Source organism: Aythya marila (assembly GCF_965140915.1).
Source record: "Aythya marila genome assembly, contig: HAP1_HAP1_SCAFFOLD_158, whole genome shotgun sequence".
Lineage (NCBI taxonomy): Eukaryota > Metazoa > Chordata > Aves > Anseriformes > Anatidae > Aythya > Aythya marila.
This window is the reverse complement of record NW_028136675.1, coordinates 746,363-768,555: the sequence shown is the minus strand read 5'-3', so window position 1 is coordinate 768,555 and position 22,193 is coordinate 746,363. Positions and strand designations below refer to the sequence as shown.

The 22,193-nt window shown below is 53.8% G+C and overlaps 1 protein-coding gene across 1 annotated transcript; it reads left to right on the top strand.

Moving 5' to 3' along the window:
* Window positions 1-674: 674 nt before the first annotated feature.
* LOC309891565 (antigen WC1.1-like) lies at window positions 675-6,383 on the top strand (the record flags this gene model as incomplete). Its single annotated transcript, XM_082785923.1, has 10 exons — window positions 675-735; window positions 971-1,276; window positions 1,385-1,711; window positions 1,792-2,106; window positions 2,231-2,545; window positions 3,126-3,470; window positions 4,141-4,281; window positions 4,945-5,040; window positions 5,745-5,897; window positions 6,127-6,383. 10 exons carry the CDS (start codon window positions 675-677, stop codon window positions 6,381-6,383), a joined length of 2,316 nt encoding a protein of 771 aa, XP_082642049.1.
* Window positions 6,384-22,193: the final 15,810 nt, after the last annotated feature.

The window sequence follows — 22,193 nt, the reverse complement described above, 5'->3', positions numbered from 1 at the left end:
GAGCCCCACCATTCCCTGGGAACAAGGGAGCTTTTTGGCAGACCAAAGATTTCTTCTAACTGGCTTGAGCCTTGTGGGGCAGAGCAGGCTGAAGTAGCCCCGAGTTCCTGGGCCTGTTTCCCCGGGCCCACGTGCTGTGGGTGCTGCAGTGGTGGGTCGGGGGCCAGGCAGCCCAGGGACTCCGGGCAGCAGCAGTTTGTCTGTGCGGTGCCTGCAGCTGGGGGCTTGCAAAAGAGGACATGGGTGCTGGGCTGGTTTCTGAGGAGCAGCACGGGGGCCCTGACCTCTTTGTGGCATCAGCACCCATTGAGAGCTGCTGGGCTGGCCGTGGGGCTCTGCATGTGACCACTTTAGGGATGAGGTGGGAAGTGGGTATGGAAGTGCCAGAGGGCTCTGGGAACTCACAGGTCTCCTTGGTTGCTCCAGGATTTGTGCGGCTGGTCGGAGGGGACAGCCCCTGCTCAGGAAGTGTGGAGGTCCACGACAGGGACCAGTGGAAAGCTGTCTGTCACTCCCACTTTGGTGCCAAAGCTGCCGAGGTGGTGTGCAGGGAGCTGCAGTGTGGCACAGCCCTGTCTGTCCATGGGGCAGCTCAGCTGGGAGAAGGGGCCGGTCCTGTCTGGGACAGAGAGCTGCAGTGTGTGGGGAATGAATCCGTCCTCTCCTTCTGTCCCATGGAGACTCCCAAGGACAAGGCCTGCACCCACAGCAATGGCACTCATGTCACCTGCACACGTAAGGACTTGGGGTATGATGGTGCCCATGGGGGCTGTGGTGGGGGAAGGAGAGAAGGGTGGGCACTGGGTTGTGGTGGGTGGGGGACAGGTGGGGTGAGGTGGTGGTCTGCGGCCCTAAAATTAGAGTGCTGCAGGAGACAGGCACGCTGTCCCTTTGGCCTCTCCTGCAGCTCCTGTGGGAGCAAGAGCACAAATGTGGCCTCTCTCACCCTCCTTTGTCCTTGTGTACACAGGGTTCAGGCTGGTGAACGGCAGCAAAGCGTGTGAGGGCAGGGTTGAGGTCGACGTGCTGGGGACATGGGGCACCCTCTGTGCCTCCCGCTGGGACCTCTCGGACGCCCACGTTCTCTGTCGGCACCTCGGCTGTGGCTTTGCTGAGTCCATTCCTGGAGGAGGGCATTTTGGGAGAGGAACCGGCCCCGTCTGGAGAGACTCGTTCCACTGTGACGGGACTGAAGCCCACCTGGGGCAGTGCCCGGTGACTGCCCTGGGGGCCTCGCCGTGTTCCCAGGAGAACGCTGCTGCTGTCATTTGCTCAGGTGAGTGCTGGGCAGTGCTGCAAAGTCCATTTGCCCCTGGTGTGTGACACGGCCACACAAAGTTTTGGACCCCATTGCAGCACCAGGCTGAATTTCTGCTCTCATCAGGCCCGGCTCGCAACATGTCTGTACGGTTGGTGGGTGGAGAGAGCTGGTGCGACGGGCGCGTGGAGGTCTTCCAGCACGGGACGTGGGGCAGAGTCCTGGATGAGCAGTGGGACATGCAGGAGGCCAGCGTGGTGTGCCGGCAGCTGCAGTGCGGAGAGGCAGAGGCAGCCTACACCCCCGTGAGGGCCGAGCGAGGACCAGGACCTGTGGGGCTGCATGGGGTGCGGTGTGCAGGGCACGAGGCTAACCTGAGCCTCTGCAACACCTCCCTGCCTCAGAGCCACCCTGCAACAGGAATCATGGAGGACGTGGGGGTCGTGTGCCGGGGTGAGTGGTGCTGCACGTCCCCCAGGTGTGGGGCTGGGAGGGCAGCCAGTCCCTGAGGGTCAGGGTTCTCCCTGCTGCAGGGAGCCGGCGGGTCCGGCTGGTGGATGGGGCCGGGCGCTGTGCCGGGAGAGTGGAGATCTACTACCAGGGGCGCTGGGGCACCGTCTGCGACGACGCCTGGGACCTGGCCGACGCCGCCGTCGTTTGCCACCAGCTGGGCTGCGGAGGGGCCCTGGAGGCAGCCGGCTCTGCTCGGTTTGGGGAGGGCTCCGGGCAGATCTGGCTGGATGGCGTCAACTGCTCCGGGGCCGAAGCTGCTCTCTGGGACTGCCCTGCCGAGGCCTGGGGGCAGCATGACTGCAGGCACAAGGAGGACGCGGGAGTCATCTGTTCAGGTCTGTGCTGGGAGTGGGGCTTTGAGCTGGGGCCAGTTAGGCTGGGTGAGGGCAGAACCAGGTAGGGCCAAGGCCATCAGTGGCTGACATCCAAGGATGTCCCTGGGGCCTCTCCTCCTTCCAGAGTTCATGGCCCTGAGGCTGGAGAACAGCGACGGCTGCTCCGGGCGCCTGCAGGTTTTCTACAACGGGACGTGGGGCAGCGTTTGCTCCAACTCCATCACCACCGAGACGGTGTCACTGGTGTGCAAGGAGCTGGGCTGTGGGAATGAAGGGGAACTGGTAACAGATTCTAGCTCTGCTGAGCTGTCTGGCACCGCGTGGCTGGATCGCGTGGAGTGTGGGAAGAGAAACAGCTCCTTCTGGCAGTGTCCCTCTGCTTCTTGGCATCCGCAGTCGTGTACTGACCGCCGAGAAGAGGCCAACATCACCTGCAAAGGTAAATCTGAGCCATCAAGGCACCAGGTCCACTTCCCCACTGGGCATGGTGAAATGCAGAGAAGGAACCCAGAGAGGCTTTGACTTCCTGCTTTAGACCCTGTTGCTGCTGGTGGCACAAAGGTGACTTCAGCTCTCAGAGCCACCCATGTCCACCAGCAGCAAACAGCCGGGCTGCCAGCAGCTCCCTGGGGGATGCAGAGGCAACTGCAGGCAAGGTCTGAGAGGAGACCATGCAGGGCTTTCAGGAGTCCCCCCTCCTGGGACAGCCTCCTGCTGCTCTGTGAACCAGGGACCCTGTGGGGCCGAGCACTTGGTTCCCCCCTGCAGTGCCGTGTGTGTCCCCTGAGTGAACAGGGTTCTGCTGCTGCCCTGACCCAGGCAGCATGGGGACGTGTGAGCAGAGGTCAGCTCTGCTCTCTTCTGCATGACCCCCAGAGCAGCCCTTTTCAGCCCAACTTCTCTTTCCTTTGGGACATGGACAGAAAGGCCGCAGGTGGCTGCATGCCCCAACTCCACCAGCTGCACAGGTAGGGAGCTGCCCCTGCACGTGCCCCCCTCACCTGGCAGGGCTCTCCCAGCTGTCCTGGTGCCATGGGACATCGCTGCCTCCCCAGACAGGGAGAAGATCCGTACCGTGGGAGGCAAGGACGGCTGCTCGGGCAGAGTGGAGATCTGGCACCGCGGCACCTGGGGGACACTGTGTGACAATGCCTGGGACATGCGGGATGCCGAGGTGGCGTGCAGGCAGCTGGGCTGTGGCCCCGCGGTCTATGCCCTGGGCCAGGCTGCTGCTGGAGAGGGGACGGGCCCCATGTGGCTGATGGAGTGCAGGGGGACGGAGCTGTCTCTGCAGGACTGCTGGGCCCAGCCAGGGAACAGCGGTGCCTGCCAGCATAAGGCAGATGCGGCTGTGCATTGCTCAGGTGAGCAGTGGGGCTGGGAGACATGGCTGGGGGCTTGGCAAGGAGCTGTCTTGGGCATCTGCTCTTCTGGATCCTGGCATGGCCCCGCTGCTGGCCTGAGCAAGGGTGTTCCTGCAGGGTGGGGGACTGGTGTTGGGTGGGGAGCAGCCTCAGTGGGGCTGGATGTGCCAGCACATCCCCTGGGCTGCCTGCACTGTCCTGTGAGCAGCCCAGAGCAGTGGTGCTGGGCCCTGTCCTTGCCACCCTGCCCAGCCCCACAGGAGGGACAATTCAGGGGGCACATGCTGGGGTCATTTACCAGGGAGGCTGCCTGGTGCCACAGCCCCAGCCTCTCAGCCCAGCTCTCCTTCTGCTCCCCTGCAGCTGCACCCAGGACAGCAACACCCCCCTTGCAAGCAGGTAAGCTGTCCTTCCCCAGGGCTGGGGCTGTCCATGTCCACGCTGTGACCCACAGCCAGGGGAAGGGGCTCCTTGCTGGGCTGTGAGACTCCCAGAAAGCCGAAGCAGCTGGGAGAAGTCTGTGATGGACCCAGCAGGGTGGGAGCTGCCCCATCACCCAGCCCTATCCGCCCCCCCAACCCCTGCTGCCTTGTGTGGTCAGGAGTGGCATGTCCTGCCCCCAGCCTCTCCCTTGTCTGATGCTGCCCCTGCCATGTGCCTGCCCATGCAGATCCCCCACGGGGCCGTCCAACCACCAGCAGCGATAGAATCTCGGTGCCTGTCATCATCTGCATCATCCTGGGGGCCCTCCTCTGCCTGCTCCTGGCCCTCCTGGCTGGGCAGGTGCGAAGCGCCAGGGCTCAGCGCAGAGGTGGGTCCTTCCCCAGTGGTCCTGGGGGTAGATGCCTCCTGGCAGGGCTGGGGGTGCTGGGGGTGTTGGTGTTCTGGGGCACAGAAACAGAGCCGTGTGCTGCCTCCTGCCCCATGTGCTGCCCCACTGACTGACAGACCATGGGGCAACAACATCAAGGGGTGGAGAGAGTCCAGAGCCCGAGGCATCAGTTCTGGGGTGAGAAGAGAAATGTGAGAGCTGGGCTAGGTGAGAAGGGGAGGATGCACTGCTGGCAGTGCTCTGGGCAGCACTGGCAGGAGGAGCATGGGGCAGTGGAGTCCATCACCGTGGTGTCAGCCACCTCCCAACAGGACACGGGCTGTGCTATTGATGTGTGGGGCAGAGATGGAGCAGCTCCATGGGGAGGAGAAATGGGGAAATTGGTGCAGGGTCTGCACTGGGATATGACCTGGGGACCAAAGGGGCACAAGGGCTGTCTCCAAAGGGATGGTGCGAGGCTGACTCTGTCCCAGACCATCTCCATGGGGATGCTGCCCTCCCTGGGGATGTGGCTGCAGTGCCAACACAACACAGTGGGGCTGTGCTGTGGGGACAGCCCTGTGCTGGCCTAGGGAATGGGGTGAGGGAGCCCAGTGGGGTCCTCTCTGCCCATGCCCAGATCAGCCCTGCCTCTGTCCCCAGGCTCCGGGAGAGCTGGGGAGCCCTTCGCTGAGGCCGTGTATGAGGAGATCGCTTACAGCCTGGCGTGGGAGAAGCAGGCGAGGTTCAGTCTCTCAGGTGGGTGCAGGTCCCTGTGGAGGCACATCTGCGGGGCCCTTTCTCCCTGCCCCAGACCAGGGCTGTGTCCTGCAGCTCCTGCCCATGGTCCCCAAAATCGCTGGGCTGTGGGGATTTTGGGAGAGCATCCAGGTGCTGAGCCCCAAAGAGGAGCTTCCTCCACACCGGCTCTGCCCATCCCAGAGGGGATAGCTCCTCTCTGCCTGGCCCTGAATCAAGGACTAAGTGAAGGGCTTTCCCAGGGCAGCTGTTGGAGTCCCTCTGAGAATTGTCTCTTTCCAAGGAACTGGTCTCCTCCCCATGCACCCCCAGCTCTGTGGGTGCCCATCCCCAGCAGTGCTGACCACCAGTCAGGGCAGCAGGGCTCATCCCACAGCACCCACTGCAGCTCTCTGCAGCCTCCTTTTCAGAGGGGTCCCTGACCCAGATGCAGCCCTACCCCAGGCACATGAGGAGGAGGATGGTCTGGGGCCACACCCAGGGATAAGAGGAGTGGGGGGTAGGAAGGGCTTCATGTCTCCTCTCTGAAGACAGACCAGACAGACAGCAGTGCCACCGAGTCTTATCATCAGAGCTGGAAGCATGAAGGCTCTGCTGTGACCCTGACACCAGCAGCATGTCAGCCCTGTGTCCCCACACACCCTCCCATCCTCTGCTCTGCAGGACATCTCTTCTCATTGCCACCACCTTCCCTCTCCTTTCAGATGTCCCTGTCCTGCCCGGAGGTTACCCAGCAGATGGCTATGATGATGCTGGGGAGGTTTCTGACCCTGGGGAGGATCCTGTCCCTGGGCAGGGGGACTGGGAAGTGCCCAGGACACCAGAGGAAGGAGATGGCCGCAGGGATGCAGTCACAGGTGAGAGGGCAATGCAGCACTGCCACTTCCTAGGTGCCAACCCCAGGCCTAGGAGAATCCATGCCATATTGAAAGCCTGACCTTCCATGGAGAACCTGTCCTGGGACATTTTGTGGGGGCTGGGAGAATGGGCCGAGTGTCTCAGGCTGGTGAGGACGAGGAAGGTGATAAACAGCCCCAAGGGGCACCCCACAGGCCCAACCACAACAGCCTGCCTTGATGCTTACAGGGGGAAGCCTGCGCTCCCAGAGAAGTGCTGGGGACCCTGGAGCTGAGGGAGACACCTCGTCACCTTTCCTGGGGAGCACGGGCTATGACGATGTTGAAGAGGTGTCTCTGGCATGTCCCCATGAGGACACCCAGGATGTGACACCAGAGCCCCGTGCACAAGAGTTCCAGAGCCCCAGGCCAGCAGAGCCCAGCCCTGCTGAGCAGCTAGGTGCAGCCAGGAGGGAGGAAAGCTCAGTGCCACTGGGAGAGCCGTGAGTGCCAGGGAATTGTCTGGTCTCCCTTTTCCAGCAGTCAGCAGACGCACATGGGTATTTGCCTTCTTGGTATTCCCCTGTTTTTATGCTGCATGTTGGTATTTGTTCATATTAAAACCCTCTGGGGGCTTTGCCCCAGGTCCAGTGCTTCCCTGCCCAGGTGTCAGGGTGTCTCCCTGAGGCTGATGGAGTGGAGAGGAGCTCAAAGATGCAATGGCTGGGAAGGGACACATCTTAGAGCCAGCAGGATCAGGGTCTGGCTTTGGGGCTGACAGAGCCCCTGGTCTCTGGACACTATTCCTACTGACAGAGACATTTCTGTCCTGCCAACCACAGGCAGTTTCCATGCAAAGTGGATCTCTGGGAAGCCCCATGAGACAGTCCCTTGCAGTGCCCACCTTCTGCTGCCTTGGGCCCCCATGAAGCCCAAGGATGTCTTCCCAGCACCCACAGGCAGGGAAAGATCAGGTAAAAGAGGTGAACGGGGAGATGTCTTGGACCCTTGGGCAGGACTTGGCACCAGCTCCTGCTGGTGGGTGCCCACAGCCCTCCAGGTCTTCCCCAGCAGGCTCCTCTGCTGCAGGCTGGGAGGTGCTTTTGGTAGTGGGATGGTGGGCTGGAACACCTACTGGAGCATCTATTTAATCCCTTTGGGTCATCTCTCATGGCTGTGTATAGTCTTCTGTGGGTGAAGAACTGGCTGGAGGGCCATGCCCAGCGGGTTGTGGTTAATGGAGTTAAGTCCAGTTGGTGTCCCTTTACAAGTGGCATCGCCCAGGGGTTGGTACTGGGGCCTATCTTGTTTAATACCTTTATTAATGACCTAGATGATGGGATTGAGTGTACCCTCAGTAAGTTTGCAGACGATGGCCTGAGCAGCCATTCCTGCAGCCTCTGTCCATGCTGCCCACAGCCCCCAGCTGGTGGTGCTGCTCTGCAGAGCAAGGGGGCTGTGGTGTGTGGAGCCGTGGGGACACTCTGCAGGGCCGTGCTGGTCAGGCTGGGAAGGCAGAGCCAGCTGGTGGGGGGCACTGCCACTGAGTGCCTCCCACACAAGTGGTTCCTTGGCCATGGATAGCCGGCACAGATAGCCGGCCTTCTTGAGAGTCAGAGACTCATGGAATATTCTGAGCTGGAAGGGACCCACAAGGATCATCGAATCCAACTCACTTCCAATGTCAGGATATGTTTTGGGGTGATTCACTGTATTCAGTCCATGAAATTTCACCAGAGGTATAACAACCAATTCAACAGAGAGCTTTCCCTATGCCTGCAGTGTTCCCTGGAGTAGCAGAGCTCTGCTTTTCCTGCTCCCACCCAGATTTAGCACCTCAGGGTGGCTCCACCTGGGATGTGCCCATGCTCTATGGGTTCCATGTGCTACTGACTCCCTGGCACACACTGTCCCTGCCGAGTGCTTGGGCTCTCCTGGCAGCTCCCTCTTTCCTCCTGAAAGAAGCCTGTCTGCCCTTATCCCTCTCACCCACTGTGTACAGAGGCAGGTGAATTCACTGTCTCTGTGGGTGCTGTCCAAGAACAGGGAACAATCACAGGTGCAGCCTGGCAATGCTGCTGTGGCAGGACCCTTCTCCCCTCCACCTCTGCCATGTGTCCCTGAAGCTCCACCACAGGTCTACAAGGAAGGGTATCAGGCAAGTAAGTCAATGCATGGTCCTTTCTTTTATTGAAATACAAAGAAAGCCTGACCCACAATTTATACAAAGACTTGGAGTCATGTGAGACAGGTACATACAGTGTAGGAAGGTATGAACAATGATATTTCTTTGTGGGAAACACTATGAGGAGTAAAGCAAAGTAAAAAAGAAAAAAATAGAAAAAAAAATAAAAAGATTTCTGGGTCTGTATACAGTTAACATTAAGACCATATGCAATTTATTCCTTCTGAAAAACATCCAGTCATCACTTTCCATACTACATCCTTGAGCTCCTGATTCCTCATGCTGTAGATGAGAGGGTTCACTGCTGGAGGCACCACCGAGTACAGAGCTGCCAGCAAAAGATTCAGGGAGGAGGAGGACATAGAGGGGGGTTTCAGGTAGGCAAAAAAGGCAGTGCTGAGAAACAGGGAGGCAACAGCAAGGTGAGGGAGGCATGTGGAAAAGGCTCTGTTTCATCTCTGCTGTGAGGGGATCCTCAGCATGGCCCTGAAGATCTGCACGTAAGAAAGCACAAGGAAAACAAAACACCCAAAGGCTCAACACACACTAGGCACAATAAGCCCAACTTCTCTGAGGTAGGCATTTGAGCAGGAGAGCTTGAGGATCTGGGGAATTTCACAGAAGAACTGGTCCAAGGCATTGCCTTGGCAGAGGGGGAAGGAAAAGCTATTGGCAGTGTGCAGCACAGCATAGAGAAAGCCACTGCCCCAGGCAGCTGCAGCCATGTACACACGATTTCTGCTGTCCATTATTGTCCCGTAGTTTCAGCTGAGTCAAACCAGGCATCTCATATTTTGTTTGCAGTTCAGAGGCTAGAAGGGGGCTTAGCTGCCTCCCCGTGCCTCACAGAATCCCACTGGAGTTGGGATTCCTCTTGCCTTGGTTCAGGTGGGCACAAACCAGGCAGCATGTAAGCTGCTTGTCTCAGCTCTCAGCACTTTGAATGGAGAAAGAGACCAAGAGGGAGCTGTTCAGAGGCAGACACCAGGTGATATTGGAGATGGCAGAGTGACATCTGAGTGATATTTGAAGTGCCTAATTCTTCTGGGCCATAAACAGAGATTTTATTATTGCATGTACAATATAATATAAATGTAGCCATTGCTCAATAGCAATGAATAAATAAAATAAAAATAAAATAATAAATAAATAAATAAAATAAATAAAAAAGAAATAAAAGAAATAAAAGGCATGCTGTGACCTGGTTGCCATCACTGGAACGTGGTGGGACCACTCTCATGACCAGAGTACTGCAATGACTGGTTATGGGCTCTTCAGAAGAGACAGAGAGGACAGAAGGGGTGGTGGTGTGGCTCTCTATATTAGGGAGTGTTTTGATGTTGCAGAACTTCAATCTGGGAATGATATTGTTGGGTACCTATAGGTTAGGGTCAGCGGGAAGGCCAATGAGGCAGGCATCGTGGTGGGGATATCTTATTGACCGCCAAACCAGGATGAGGAGACAGATGAGGCATTCTACAAGCAGACTTTGAGCTGGTCAGGACACTGGTTGGCAGAGTGCCTTGGGAGGCAGTTCTGAAGGGCAGAGGGGTCAAGAAAGGTTGAGCACTCTTCAAGAAGGAAATCTTCAAGGCTCAGGAGCAGACTTTCCATCCCCACATGCCCAAAGATGAGCCAGCATGGAAGAAGACTGGCCTGGCTGAACAGAGAGTTGTGGCTAGAGCTTAGGAAGAAAAAGAGGGTTTAGGACCTTTGGAAAAGAGGGTAGGCCATTCAGGAAGACTATAAGGATGTCATGAGGCTGTGCAGGGACAAAATTAGAAAGGCCAAAGCTCATCTGGCGCTCACTCTCGCTACTGCTGTTAAAGATAACAAAATGTTTTTATACATACATCAACACAAAAAGGAGGACTAAAGAGAATCTTCATCCTTTACTGGATACAGGAGGAAACTTAGTGACAAGAGATGAAGAAAAGGCTGAGGTGCTTAATACCATCTTTGCCTCAGTCTTTAGCGGCAAGACCAGTTGTTCTCTGGGTACCCATCCCCCTGATTGGTGGAAGGGATGGGGAGCAGAATGTGGCCCTCATATTCCATGAGGACATGGTTGGAGACCTGCTACAGCACTTAGATGTACACAAGTCAGTAGGGCTGGATGGGATCCACCTGAGGGATCCCAACCCTCATCCTCCAGTAGAGAGGTGGGCAGTAGTCTATTCTCCCACGTGCCCTTTTATAGGACAAGGGGGAATAGGCTAAAGTTGTTCCAGAGGAGGTTTAGGTTGGATTTTGGTAAACACTTCTTTACGACGAAGGCAGGAGGAGCCTGGCCAGGAGAGATGTAAGATTTGGGGGAGAAAAGAGGAGCTTGGACAGCAGAAGCTAGCTATTTTGAAGAGGTAAGAATATTCAGGTAATGTTGATCCCACCATAAAGCTGACTTGAAGCAGCCATGTGAGGCCCTTACCCTATTTTAACCTTTTACATTAATACCTAAATCTAAATGCCACTCCACACCCTGACAGGAATCCACCGCTCTAATTTTTGACCACAATATCCCCTGAAGCCAAAATTAGTCCATAACCCCTTTCCATTACCTTTCCTCTCTTGCTCACCCTCATCCCTGCCCTTAACAATACCACTAAAATGCTCTATTTATCCCTAGTCTTCTTGCAGACCTAAACAAAACCCTCAACCAAACAACTTGCCCATACCCTAACCACAGACCTGACACCACAAGCAGAACACCAAACCGTCCCACTAAACATCTGCTTAATCTCTCACCCAGAAAGGATTGCCATAGTCCCTAATGCCATACATGAACAACTATCATCCAAAGCCTGTCTTCCTGTGCATTAACCTGCTCACCTTTAACCCTTTTCCTAACCCTTAACATAGGTTATTGTTTCCTTGTGGCAGGTCAGGAACCATGAGATTGCTGTGCAGTCACATGGCATTCAAAGATGAATGTGAAGGGCCATGGATTTGATCAGCTTGTAGGCCACAAGGAGGAGATGGGTGGGAATGCTCTGATGAGCTCAGCTCTACCTCAGGATCTCCCAAAATAGCAGGAGGAACTGGCCTGTGGCAGTGACTGTGAAGTCACTTCTGTCTCTGCAGTTGATAGGGCAACAACAAGAACATGTCACAGAAAGGGACTGTGAGGTCACTTCTGTCTGAAGCAGCTGACAGGTCACACTTATACCCTGGATCTGTACTTTTCAGCTGATAACTGCCAGTGGTCCTGGTAGACCAGCAGAAGGCACCTGTTTGGCATGCTGACTGTGGGATCCCCTCTGCCCACATACCCAGGAGGACCCAGAGAGAAAGAAGGCCTGAATGTGGGTTGTCCTGTCCCTTCTGTTTGAGTCCATGACTGGACTGCAGCAGGCACAAGGCTTGGGTGTGTCTGCAAAAAAGTCTGTAAGGTCAGCAGCCGGACCATGGCTTGGAAGATCCTGGTGAGGTGACTGCTGTCTGGTTAGTTGACAGACTGCAAGAAGGATGACAGGTTGCGATGCCTACTTCAGGAGTGGTTTCCACCCTGATGGAGTTTTCTTTGGTAGTAGGAAAGAGCAGGAGAGAAAAACCTGCCAGAAAGTGCACCTTGGAAGGTTGGCACTGGCCATGAAGAGGAAGAAATGTCCCTTAAAGGGTTATGCTGTGGTGCTAGAGGTCACCCAAAGGGTGTCTTTGATCAGCCCATGGCTTTGTGTTTGAAGGAACAGCTGGTGAGGGTTGATGAGACATTGGTGAAACCATGGAAATGCCAGAATGAGAGCAAGGTGGTGAACAGAGATGGGTGTCTGCAGCCTTCAGGGAAATAGGGCAAAGTGTGGGGCAGCACAGGGAAGTCTGGAGAGGACAAAGAGTTGGGCACTGGCAAGAAGAGAAGGCCCCAGCAGCCCTGATATTTTTGTCCCCTTGGATAGAGCTTCTGAGGAGATGAGATACAGTCATTGCAAGGGGCTCATTGCTTTCTTAAGACCCTGTGCAGAGGCAGGGAGGTGTCATACCATTGCTCTTCTCATGGCATCACACTGCCCACCACATCCCACAAACCCCCAGAAAGAGCCCTGAGCAAGTCGTGGGGGTGCAGGATCTCCCCACCCAGTAGCTGGAGTCAGGACCTGGCCCTTTTACTGCAGCACAACAAACCCAGACTTTTCTCAGCACTGTGCTTTGCCTATCTGTAATCATGGCCCCCAGTTATCTGTCCTAACAAGTCCCTGAGGAGAATCTCTTGGTAACAGCCCTCAGTGGGGCCCATTAATACTCCAAGTCACTTCAACTTTTCCTTCTGACTTTATGTTCTCAAGTAGTTGCATCATTCTCCTCTCAGTACCTGATGTTCACAGACTGAGCACCAAAATCCACCATGGAACTCATTAAAAGGCAGAAACACCTAAGGAACCATATGTCTTCCATAGTGTTACTCATATCCTCAAGACTTGAACAGCTAATTGGAGAGCTTTCATGGTATAGTTAAGGAGGAAGATTTCAAAAAGCACTTAATACAAATCCTTTATCATTTTAAAGGGTGAATTTTGTTGCATTTCAGTTTTGAGCATCTTTCTTCAATTGATCTTAATCCTGGACTTCTCCTGTGGAGACATCCATAGGGAGGAAAAGTAGACTCTTGAGGTCTGACAGTGCATGGACAACCTTGCTCCTCACCACCCCAACCCTGACACTTCTCTCATTGGCCACCTGGTGCTTGCATCACTTTTTTTTACTCCACACTTCTGCACTGAAGTCTGCAGCTGCATGTTACAGCCCCTTTGCACAAGCTCCCACCTGCTTTCCTTAGAAACCTGGCTGCACACAGAAGGGTTTCTCCTTATTTTAAGACAGTCAACAGGGAAACATGCAGCAATTTTCCAAACAGCAAAGCAAGCTCCTCATCTTGTATGTCTCCAGTCAGGCTTACCTCACTGGTTTATCCTCACAAAAGCATGACTGTAAATTAAGTATTTTATACTGATTGAAAAGAAATTATAGGTATTAAGATTAGTATTATTCCATATGATTTTAATTCAATGATAAATGATCACAGAATCACAGAATCACAGAATTTCTAGGTTGGAAGAGACCTCAAATCATCGAGTCCAACCTCTGACCTAACGCTAACAGTCCCCACTAAACCAGATCCCTAAGCTCTACAGCTAAACGTCTTTTAAAGACTTCCAGGCATGGTGACTCCACCACTTCCCTGGGCAGCCTGTTCCAGTGTCTAACAACCCTTTCAGTAAAGAAGTTCTTCCTAACATCTAACTGAAAACTCCCCTGGCGCAACTTTAGCCCATTCCCCCTCATCCTGTCACCAGGCACGTGGGAGAACAGACCAACCCCCACCTCGCTACAGCCTCCTTTAAGGTATCTGTAGAGAGTGATAAGGTCACCCCTGAGCCTCCTCTTCTCCAGGCTGAACAAGCCCAGCTCCCTCAGCTGCTCCTCATAGGACTTGTTCTCCAGGCCCCTCACCAGCTTCGTCGCCTTTCTCTGGACCCGCTCAAGCACCTCGATGTCCTTCTTGCAGCGAGGGGCCCAAAACTGAACACAGTTCTCGAGGTGCGGCCTCACCAGAGCCGAGTACAGGGGGACAATCACTTCCCTAGACCTGCTGGCCACACTGCTTCTTATGTAAGCCAGGATGCTGTTGGGCTTTTTGGCCACCTGAGCACACTGCTGGCTCATATTCAGCTGACTATCCATCAATACTCCCAGGTCCTTCTGTGCCTGGCTTATCTCCCAGCCTGTAGCTCTGCTTGGGGTTATTGCATCCCAGGTGCAGGACCCAGCACTTGGCCTTGTTGAACTTCATGCAGTTGACCACAGCCCATCGGTGCAGCCTATCCAGATCCTCCTGCAGAGCCTTCCTACCCTCGAGCAGATCGACACATGCGCATAGCTTGGTGTCATCTGCAAACTTACTGAGGGTGCACTCGATGCCCTCGTCCAGATCATCGATGAAGATATTAAAGAGGACCGGCCCCAGCACCGAGCCCTGGGGGACACCACTAGTGACCGGCCTCCAACTGGACTTGACTTCATTTACCACGACTCTTTGGGCCCGGCTATCCAGCCAGTTTCTAACCCAACGAAGCGTGTGCCAGTCCAAGCCAAGAGCAGCCAGTTTCTTGAGGAGAATGCTGTGGGAGACGGTGTCAAAAGCCTTGCTGAAGTCAAGGTAGACCACATCCACAGCCTTTCCCTCATCCACCCAGCGCGTCACTTTGTCATAGAAGGAGATCAGGTTCGTCAAGCAGGATCTGCCTTTCATAAACCCATGCTGACTGGGCCTGATCGCCTGCTTGCCCTGCAAGTGCTGCGTGATGACTCTCAAGAGAATCTGCTCCATGAGCTTCCCTGGCACTGAGGTCACACTGACAGGCCTGTAGTTTCCCGGGTCTGCCCTCCGGCCCTTCTGGTAGCCAAGATTGCTGATAAATGATGGATAGGGGCTTGGCCAGCTCCTCTGCCAGTTCTCTCAGTACCCTTGGGAGGATCCCTTCCGGCCCCATTGACTTGTGCACATCTAAGTGCCGTAGCAGGTCACCAAACAGTTCTTCGTGGATAGTGAGGGCCACATCTTGCTCCCCATCCCCTTCCACCAGATCAGGGGGATGGGTACCTGGAGAACAACTGGTCTTGCCGCTAAAGACTGAGGCAAAGAAGGCATTAAGCACCTCAGCCTTTTCCTCATCTCTTGTAACTAAGTTTCCCCCCGCATCCAGTAAAGGATGGAGATTCTCCTTAGTCCTCCTTTTTGTGTTGATGTATTTATAAAAACATTTTCTGTTATCTTTAACCGCAGTAGCCAGAGTGAGCTCCAGATGAGCTTTGGCCTTTCTAATTTTTTTCCTGCACATCCTCATAAGATCCTTATAGTCCTCCCTAGTGGCCTGCCCACTTTTCCAAAGATTATAAACCCTCTTTTTTCTCCTAAACTCAAGCCACAATTCTCTGTTGAGCCAGGCTGGTCTTCTTCCCCGCCAGCTCGTCTTTGGGCACGTGGGGACAGAGCGTTCCTGCGCCATTAAGATTTCCCTCTTGAAGAACGCCCAGCCTTCCTGGACCCCTCTGCCCTTCAGATCCGCCTCCCAAGGGACTCCACCAACTAGTGTCCTGAGCAGCTCACAGTCAGCCCTTGGAAAGTCCAATACAGCAGTTTTACTGGTCCCCTTCCTGGCCTCACCAAGAATAGTGAACTCCACCATTTCGTGGTCACTCTGCCCAAGACAGCTCCCAACAATCACATCCTCCACCAGTCCTTCTCTGTTTGTGAAGAGAAGGTCTAGTGGGGCACCACCCCTGGTAGGTTCACTAACCAGCTGCGTCAGGAAACTATCTTCCATGCTCTCCAGAAACCTCCTAGACTGCTTTCTCAGGGCTGTGTTGTGCTTCCAGGATATGTCAGGGAAGTTGAAGTCCCCCACGAGTACAAGCGCTGAAGATTTTGCAACTTCTGTCAGCTGCCTGTAGAACTCCTCATCTGTCTCTAAATGAATGGTTATGGGCTCTTCAGAAAAGACAGACAGAACAGAAGGGGTGGTGGTGTGGCTCTCTATATTAGGGAGTGTTTTGATGTTGCAGAACTTCAATCTCGGAATGATATTGTTGAGTCCCTATGGGTCAGGGACAGAGGGAAGGCCAACAAGGCAGGCATCCTGGTGGGGATATCTTATTGACCGCCAAACCAGGATGAGGAGACAGATGAGGCATTCTACAAGCAGACTTTGAGCTGTTCAGGACACTGGTTGGAAGAGTCTCTTGGGAGGCAGGTCTGAAGGGCAGAGGAGTCCAGAAAGGCTGAGCACTCTTCAAGAAGGAAATCTTCAAGGCTCAGGAGCAGACTGTCCATCTCCACATGCCCAAAGTCCAGCCAGTATGGAAGAACAGAGAGCTGAACAGAGAGTTGTGGCTAGAGCTTAGGAAGAAAAAAAGGGCTTATGACCTTTGGAAAAGAGGGCAGGCCACTCAGGAGGACTATAAGGATCTTATGAGGATGTGCAGGAACAAAATGAGAAACGCCAAAGCTCATCTGGAGCTCACTCTGGCTACTGCCGTTAAAGATAACAGAAAATGTTTTTATAAATACATCAACACAAAAAGGAGGACTAAGGAGAATCTCCATCCTTTACTGGATGTGGGGGGAAACTTAGTTACAAGAGATGAGGAAAAGGCTGAGGTGCTTAATGCCTTCTTTGCCTCAGTCTTTAGCGGCAAGACCAGTTGTTCTCCAGGTACCCATCCCCCTGATCTGGTGGAAGGGGATGGGGAGCAGAATGTGGCCTTCATAATCCATGAAGACATGGTTGGAGACCTGCTACAGCACTTAGATGTACACAAGTCAATGGGGTCAGATGGGATCCACATGAGGATGCTCAGAGAACTGGTGGAAGAGCTGACCAAGACACTTTCCATCATTTATCAACAGTCCTGGCTACCCGGGAAGGTCCCTGTCAACTGGTGGCTAGCAAATGTGACACTCATCTACAATGAGGGTTGGAGGGTGGACCCAGGAAACGATGGGCCTGTTAGTTTGACTTCAGTACCAGGGAAGCTCATGGAACAGGTTATCTTGAGTGTCATCACGCAGCACTTGGAAGGCTCTGCAGGAGTATCTGGATAGGCTGGATGCATGGGCTAAGGCCAACTGTATGATGTTCAACAAGGCCATGTGCCGGGTCTTGCACCTGGGGCACAATAACCCCAAGCAGAGCTACAGGCTGGGAGATGAGTGGTTAGAAAGCTGCCTGGCAGAGAAGGACCTGGGAGTATTGGTGGATAGTCGGCTGAATATGAGCCATCAGTGTGCTCAGGTGGCCAAGAAGGCCAACGGCATCCTGGCTTGTATTCAGCTCTGTTGAGGCTGCACCTCAAGTACTGTGTTTAGTTTTGGGCCCCTCGCTACAAGAAGGACATGGAGGTGCTCGAAGGAGTCCAGAGAAGGTTGACGAAGCTGGTGAGGGGTCTGGAGAACAAGTCCTACGAGGAGCTACTGAGGGAGCTGGGCTTGTTCAGTCTGGAGAAGAGGAGGCTCAGGGGCGACCATATCTCCCTCTATACGTACTTTAAAGGAGGCTGTAGCAAGGTGAGCATTGGTCTATTCTCCCATGTGCCCTTTTATAGGACAAGGGGGAATAGGCTAAAGTTGTGCCAGAGGTTTAGGTTGGATATTGGCAAAAACTTCTTTACGGGGAAGGCAGGAGGAGCCTGGCCAGGAGAGGTGTGAGATCTGGGGGAGGAAAGAAGAGCTTGGATAGCAGAAGCTAACAATTTTGGAGAGGTAAGTATATTCACGTAAAGTCGAATCCACCTTAAAGCTGACTTAAAATAGTAATGTGAGGCCTTTTTCCTATTTTAACCTCTTACATTAATATTTAAATCTAAATGCCACTCTACACCCTTACAGGAATCCATTGCTCTAATTTTTGACCACAATATCCCTTGAAGCCAAAATTAGTCCATAATCCCTTTCCTCTCTTGCTCACCCTCATGCCTGCCCTTAACACTAGCATTAAAATGCTCTATTTAACCCTAGCCTTCTTGCAGACCTAAATAAAACCTTCAAACAAAGAGCTTGCCCATACCCTAACCACAGACCTGACACCACAAGCAGAACACCAAACCCTCCCACTAAACATCTGCTTAATGTCTCACCCAGAAAGGTTCGCCATACTCCCTAATGCCATTCATGAACAACTAACTTCCAAAGCCTGTCTTCCTGTGCATTAACCTGCTCACCTTTAACTCTTTTCCTAACCCTTAACATAGGTTATTGTTTCCTTGTGGCAGGGCAGGAACCATGAGATTGCTGTGCAGTCACATGGCATTCAAAATGAATGTGAGGGGCCATGGATTTGATCAGCTTGTAGGCCACAAGGAGGAGATGGGTGGGAATGCTCTGATGAGCTCAGTTCTGCCTCAGGATCTCCTGAACCAGCAGGAGGAATTGGCCTGTGGCAGTGACTGTGAAGTCACTTCTGTCTCTGCAGTTGATAGGGCAGCAACAAGAACGTGTCACAGAAAGGGGCTCTGAGGTCACTTCTGTCTGAAGTAGTTGACAGGTCACACTTCTACCTGGGATCTGTACTTTTCAGCTGACATCTGCCAATGGTCCTGGTAGGTCAGCAGAAGGCACCTGGTTGGCATATTACTGTGGGATCCACTCTGCCCACATACCCAGGAGGACCCAGACAGAAAGAAGGCCTGAATGTGGGTTGTCCTGTCCCTTCTGTTTGAGTACACAACTGGACAGCAGCAGGCACAAGGCTTGGGTGTGTCTAAACAAGAAGCTGCAAGGCCAGCAGCAGGCCCATGGCTTGGAAGATGCTCGTGAGGTGACTTCTGTCTGGTTGGCTGACAGGCCGCAAGAAGGCCAATGGGTTGGGATGCCTACTTTAGGACTGGTTTCCACCCAGGTGGAACTTTTTTTATTAGTAGGAAAGAGCAGTAGAGAAAAACCTGCCAGAAAATGCACCTTGGAAGGTTGGCATTGGCCATGAAGAAGACAAAATGTCCCTCAAAGAGTTGTGCTGTGGTGCTAGAGGTAACCCAAAGGGTGTCTTTGATCAGACACTTTGATCAGTTTTGTGTTTCAAGGAACAGCTGGTGAGGATTAATGAGACATTGGTGAAACCACGGAAATGCTAGGATGAGAGCAAGGTGGTTAACAGAGATGGGTGTCTTGATTTGAAGGAAATAGGGCAATGTGTGGGGCAGCATAGGAAAGTCTGGAGAGGACAAAGAGGTGGGCACTGGCAAGAAGAGAAGGCACCAGCAGCCCTGACTTTTTTGTCCCCTTGGATAGAGCTTCTGAGGAGATGAAATACCATCATTGCAAGGGGGCTCATTGCTTTCTTGAGACCCTGTGCAGAGGCAGGAAGGAGTCATACCACTGTTCTTCTTGAGGCATCACACTGCACACCACATCCCACAAACCCCCAGAAAGAGCCCAGAGCCAGACACGGGAGTGCAGGTGAATTTCACAGAAGAACTGGTCCAGGGCATTGCCTTGGCAGAGGGGAAGGGAAAAGGTATTGGCAGTGTGCAGCACAGCATAGAGAAAAGTACTGACATAGGCAGCTGCTGCCATGTTGACACAAGCTCTGCTGTCCATTATTGTCCTGTAGTGCAGGGGTTTGCAGATGGCAACGTAGCGGTCATAAGCCATGATGGTGAGAAGAGAAAACTCTGCTGTGACAAATGTGACAAACATAAAGACCTGGGTAGCACAACTGAAGAAGGAAATGGCCCTGGTGTCCCACAGGGAATTAGCCATAGCTTTGGGAACAGTGGTGGAGATGGATCCCAGGTCGATAAGGGCGAGGTTGAGGAGGAAGAAGTACATGGGGGTGTGGAGGTGATGGTCGCAGGCTGTGGCTGTGAGGATGAGGCCGTTGCCCAGGAGGGCAGCCAGGTAGATGCCCAGGAAGAGCGCGAAGTGCAGGAGCTGCAGCTCGTGTGTGTCTGCAAATGCCAGGAGGAGGAACTCTGTGGGGAAGGTGCTGTTGAACATTTGCTGCTTCTGGGCATAGCAGCCTATTTATGGAGGAATTTAAAGAGGCAAGTTAGATAGTGTTTTCTGAGCAAAACCTAAGCCATATCTCATTGAAACATCCTCAACAAGACACACTGCCTTTTCCAGGGAAGAATACATGCTTCTGCCTGGAGCTTTTGATTTGGTTGCCTAAGAATGCCTAAGAGACCAGGTTAGTCAACTTTGCTCTCTGGAAGGGTCAGTACTGCCCTGTAGGTACATGATAAAGACCACCAGGGACTGGTGGTGGTCTCTGAGACAGATACCTGCCCCAGGTAGCAGGCTCTGGGAAGCAGAAAGATTCCCCCCTACTCTTCTGGGTGGCCTCCTTCCTCCCACAGCTTCTCCCCGCAGTGTCCTGGGCAGCTCCCCGGGCAGGCTGAGTGCTGAGCCTGGCAGGCAGCAGAGGCCCTGTCCCGGCACACAGCCCCTGGGACACAGCAGGGACCCTGCTCTGCACCACAGCCCTGGCCACCCCATCTAAACGCCTGGCTGCACAACTTGCAGCTGGCCCCACAAGAAGGAAACCTCATGTTTTGTCCCTCTGACAGCTTTGGAAGGTAATCCCTGCTCTGGAGTTTGTCATTTTCCTCTTATCCAAAAAAACTCCTCCTGAGTCCTGAGTCCTCCTGAAAGCTCCCATAGCCTGTGGGATTTGCCAGCAAATCTGCAGATGGCACCAGGAACAACAGCTGCATTGCCCTGTAGCCAGAGACTTACCCTGTTCAGGGCTGTGAAGATTTCTCCCGCACTGAGCTCTCAGCATCCCCCCTCCACACTGCCTTTAACATCTCCCTCCCTTCTCTCAGCTGCCCTTGTCCCCTGCAGGCAGTGCCCCCAGCCCTGCTGCGCTGTGCAGAGGAGCTGCTCCTGGGCAGAGCTGTCTCTCTGCAGTGTTGCCCGCTTGCCAGGAGCTCCCCTTGGGCCCAGGAGCCCAGCCCAGCTCAGCAGCACAGGGAGCTCTTGACAAGTCCCTGGGCCTCCAGGGAAATCAACTTTGAAACTGACTGAAGCAATCCCTGATGCTCCTTCCCTCTATATGTTAAAGAAACTCTTTTCCAGCACTGTCATTCCTCATACAGAAAAGGTATGAGGTCCAGGAATCACCTTTCTGTGCCCTGGTTTTAGACAGGACACCTTTCCAAGGACGGAAAGGGATCTTTATTCCCCCTCCTTAGGGAAGAGTTTCAGCTGAATAAAGCAAGGCATCTCATTCTTTGCAATCCAGAAGCTAGGAGGGGGCTCAGCTGTCTCCCATACCTCATTCAAGCCCACAGGAGTTGGGATTCACAGCATCAGAGAATCACAGAATCATCTAGGTTGGAAGAAACCTCCAAGATCACCTACTCCAACCTGTGACTTAACGCTAACAAAGTCTTCCACTAAACCATATCACTAAGCTCTACATTGAAATGTCTTTTAAAGACCTCCAGGGATGGTGACTCCACTACTTCCTTGGTCAGCCCATTCCAATGCCTAACAACCTTTTCGGGAAAGAAGTTCTTCCTAATATCCAACCTAACATCCGACGGGCAGAAGAGCTGACAAAGCCACTCTGCATCATTTATTAACAGTCCTGGCTATCCAGGGAGGTCCCAAATGACTGGCTGCTGGCATATGTGATTCCCATCTACAAGAAGGGCTGGAGGGTAGACTGTAGTGGGTTTATGTGGCAAGGTTTTGGTAGCAAGGGGCCACAGGTGTGGCTTCTGTGAGAAGGATCTAGAAGCTGCCCCATGTTTAGCAAGGGCCCAACTGCTGGCCAGAGCTGAGACAATAAGAAATGTTGCTTTGCACCTCTGTGAGAGCAGATTTAAGACAGGGAAAAAAAAGTGCCGTGCCACATAGCAGCTGGGAGAGTGAGAGGAGTGAGGAACAGCCTTGCAGGCGCCAAGGTCAGTGAGGAAGGAGGGGGAGAGGTGCTCCAGGCATGGAGCAGAAGTCCCCTGCGGCCTGTGGTGAGGCCCATGGTGAAGCAGGCTGTCCCCCTGCAGCCCATGGAGTACCACGGTGGAGCAGGGTTCCACGCTGCAGCCCGTGGAGGAGCCCACGCAGGAGCAGGTGACCTGGATGGAGCTGCTGCCCGTGGGGGACCTGTGCTGGAGCAGTGTGCTCCTGAGGGATGGAGCCCATGGTATGAAGCCATGTGGGAGCAGTTCTGGAAGAGCTGCTGCCTGTGGGAAGCCCACGCCAGGTCAGTTCAGCAAGGCCTGCATCCTGTGGGAGGGACCCCACAGCACAGGGGACAAGAGAGATTGAGAAGGAGCGGTGGAGAAGCGCTACAGACTGACCATAACCCCCTTTCCCCTTCCCCTGCACCACTCAGGGAGAGGAGGTGGAAGAGGGAGAAGGTGCTTTTGGTTTCTTTCCTTTGTTTCTCGCTTCTCTGGCTTGTTAGTAATAAGGAATAAATCTTACTGTCTCCCTATGCTGAATCTGTTTTGCCCATCACGATATTTATTGTGTGATCTCCCTGTCCTTATCTCAACCCTTGAGCCCTTTTCATCGTATTATCTCCCCATTCCTCTTTGAGGAGGGGGAGTGAGAGAGCGGTTGTGGTGGAGCTCAGCTGCCCACCCGAGTAAAACCACCACAGTAAGCTTCCACGCTCCTCTTCCCTTCCTCT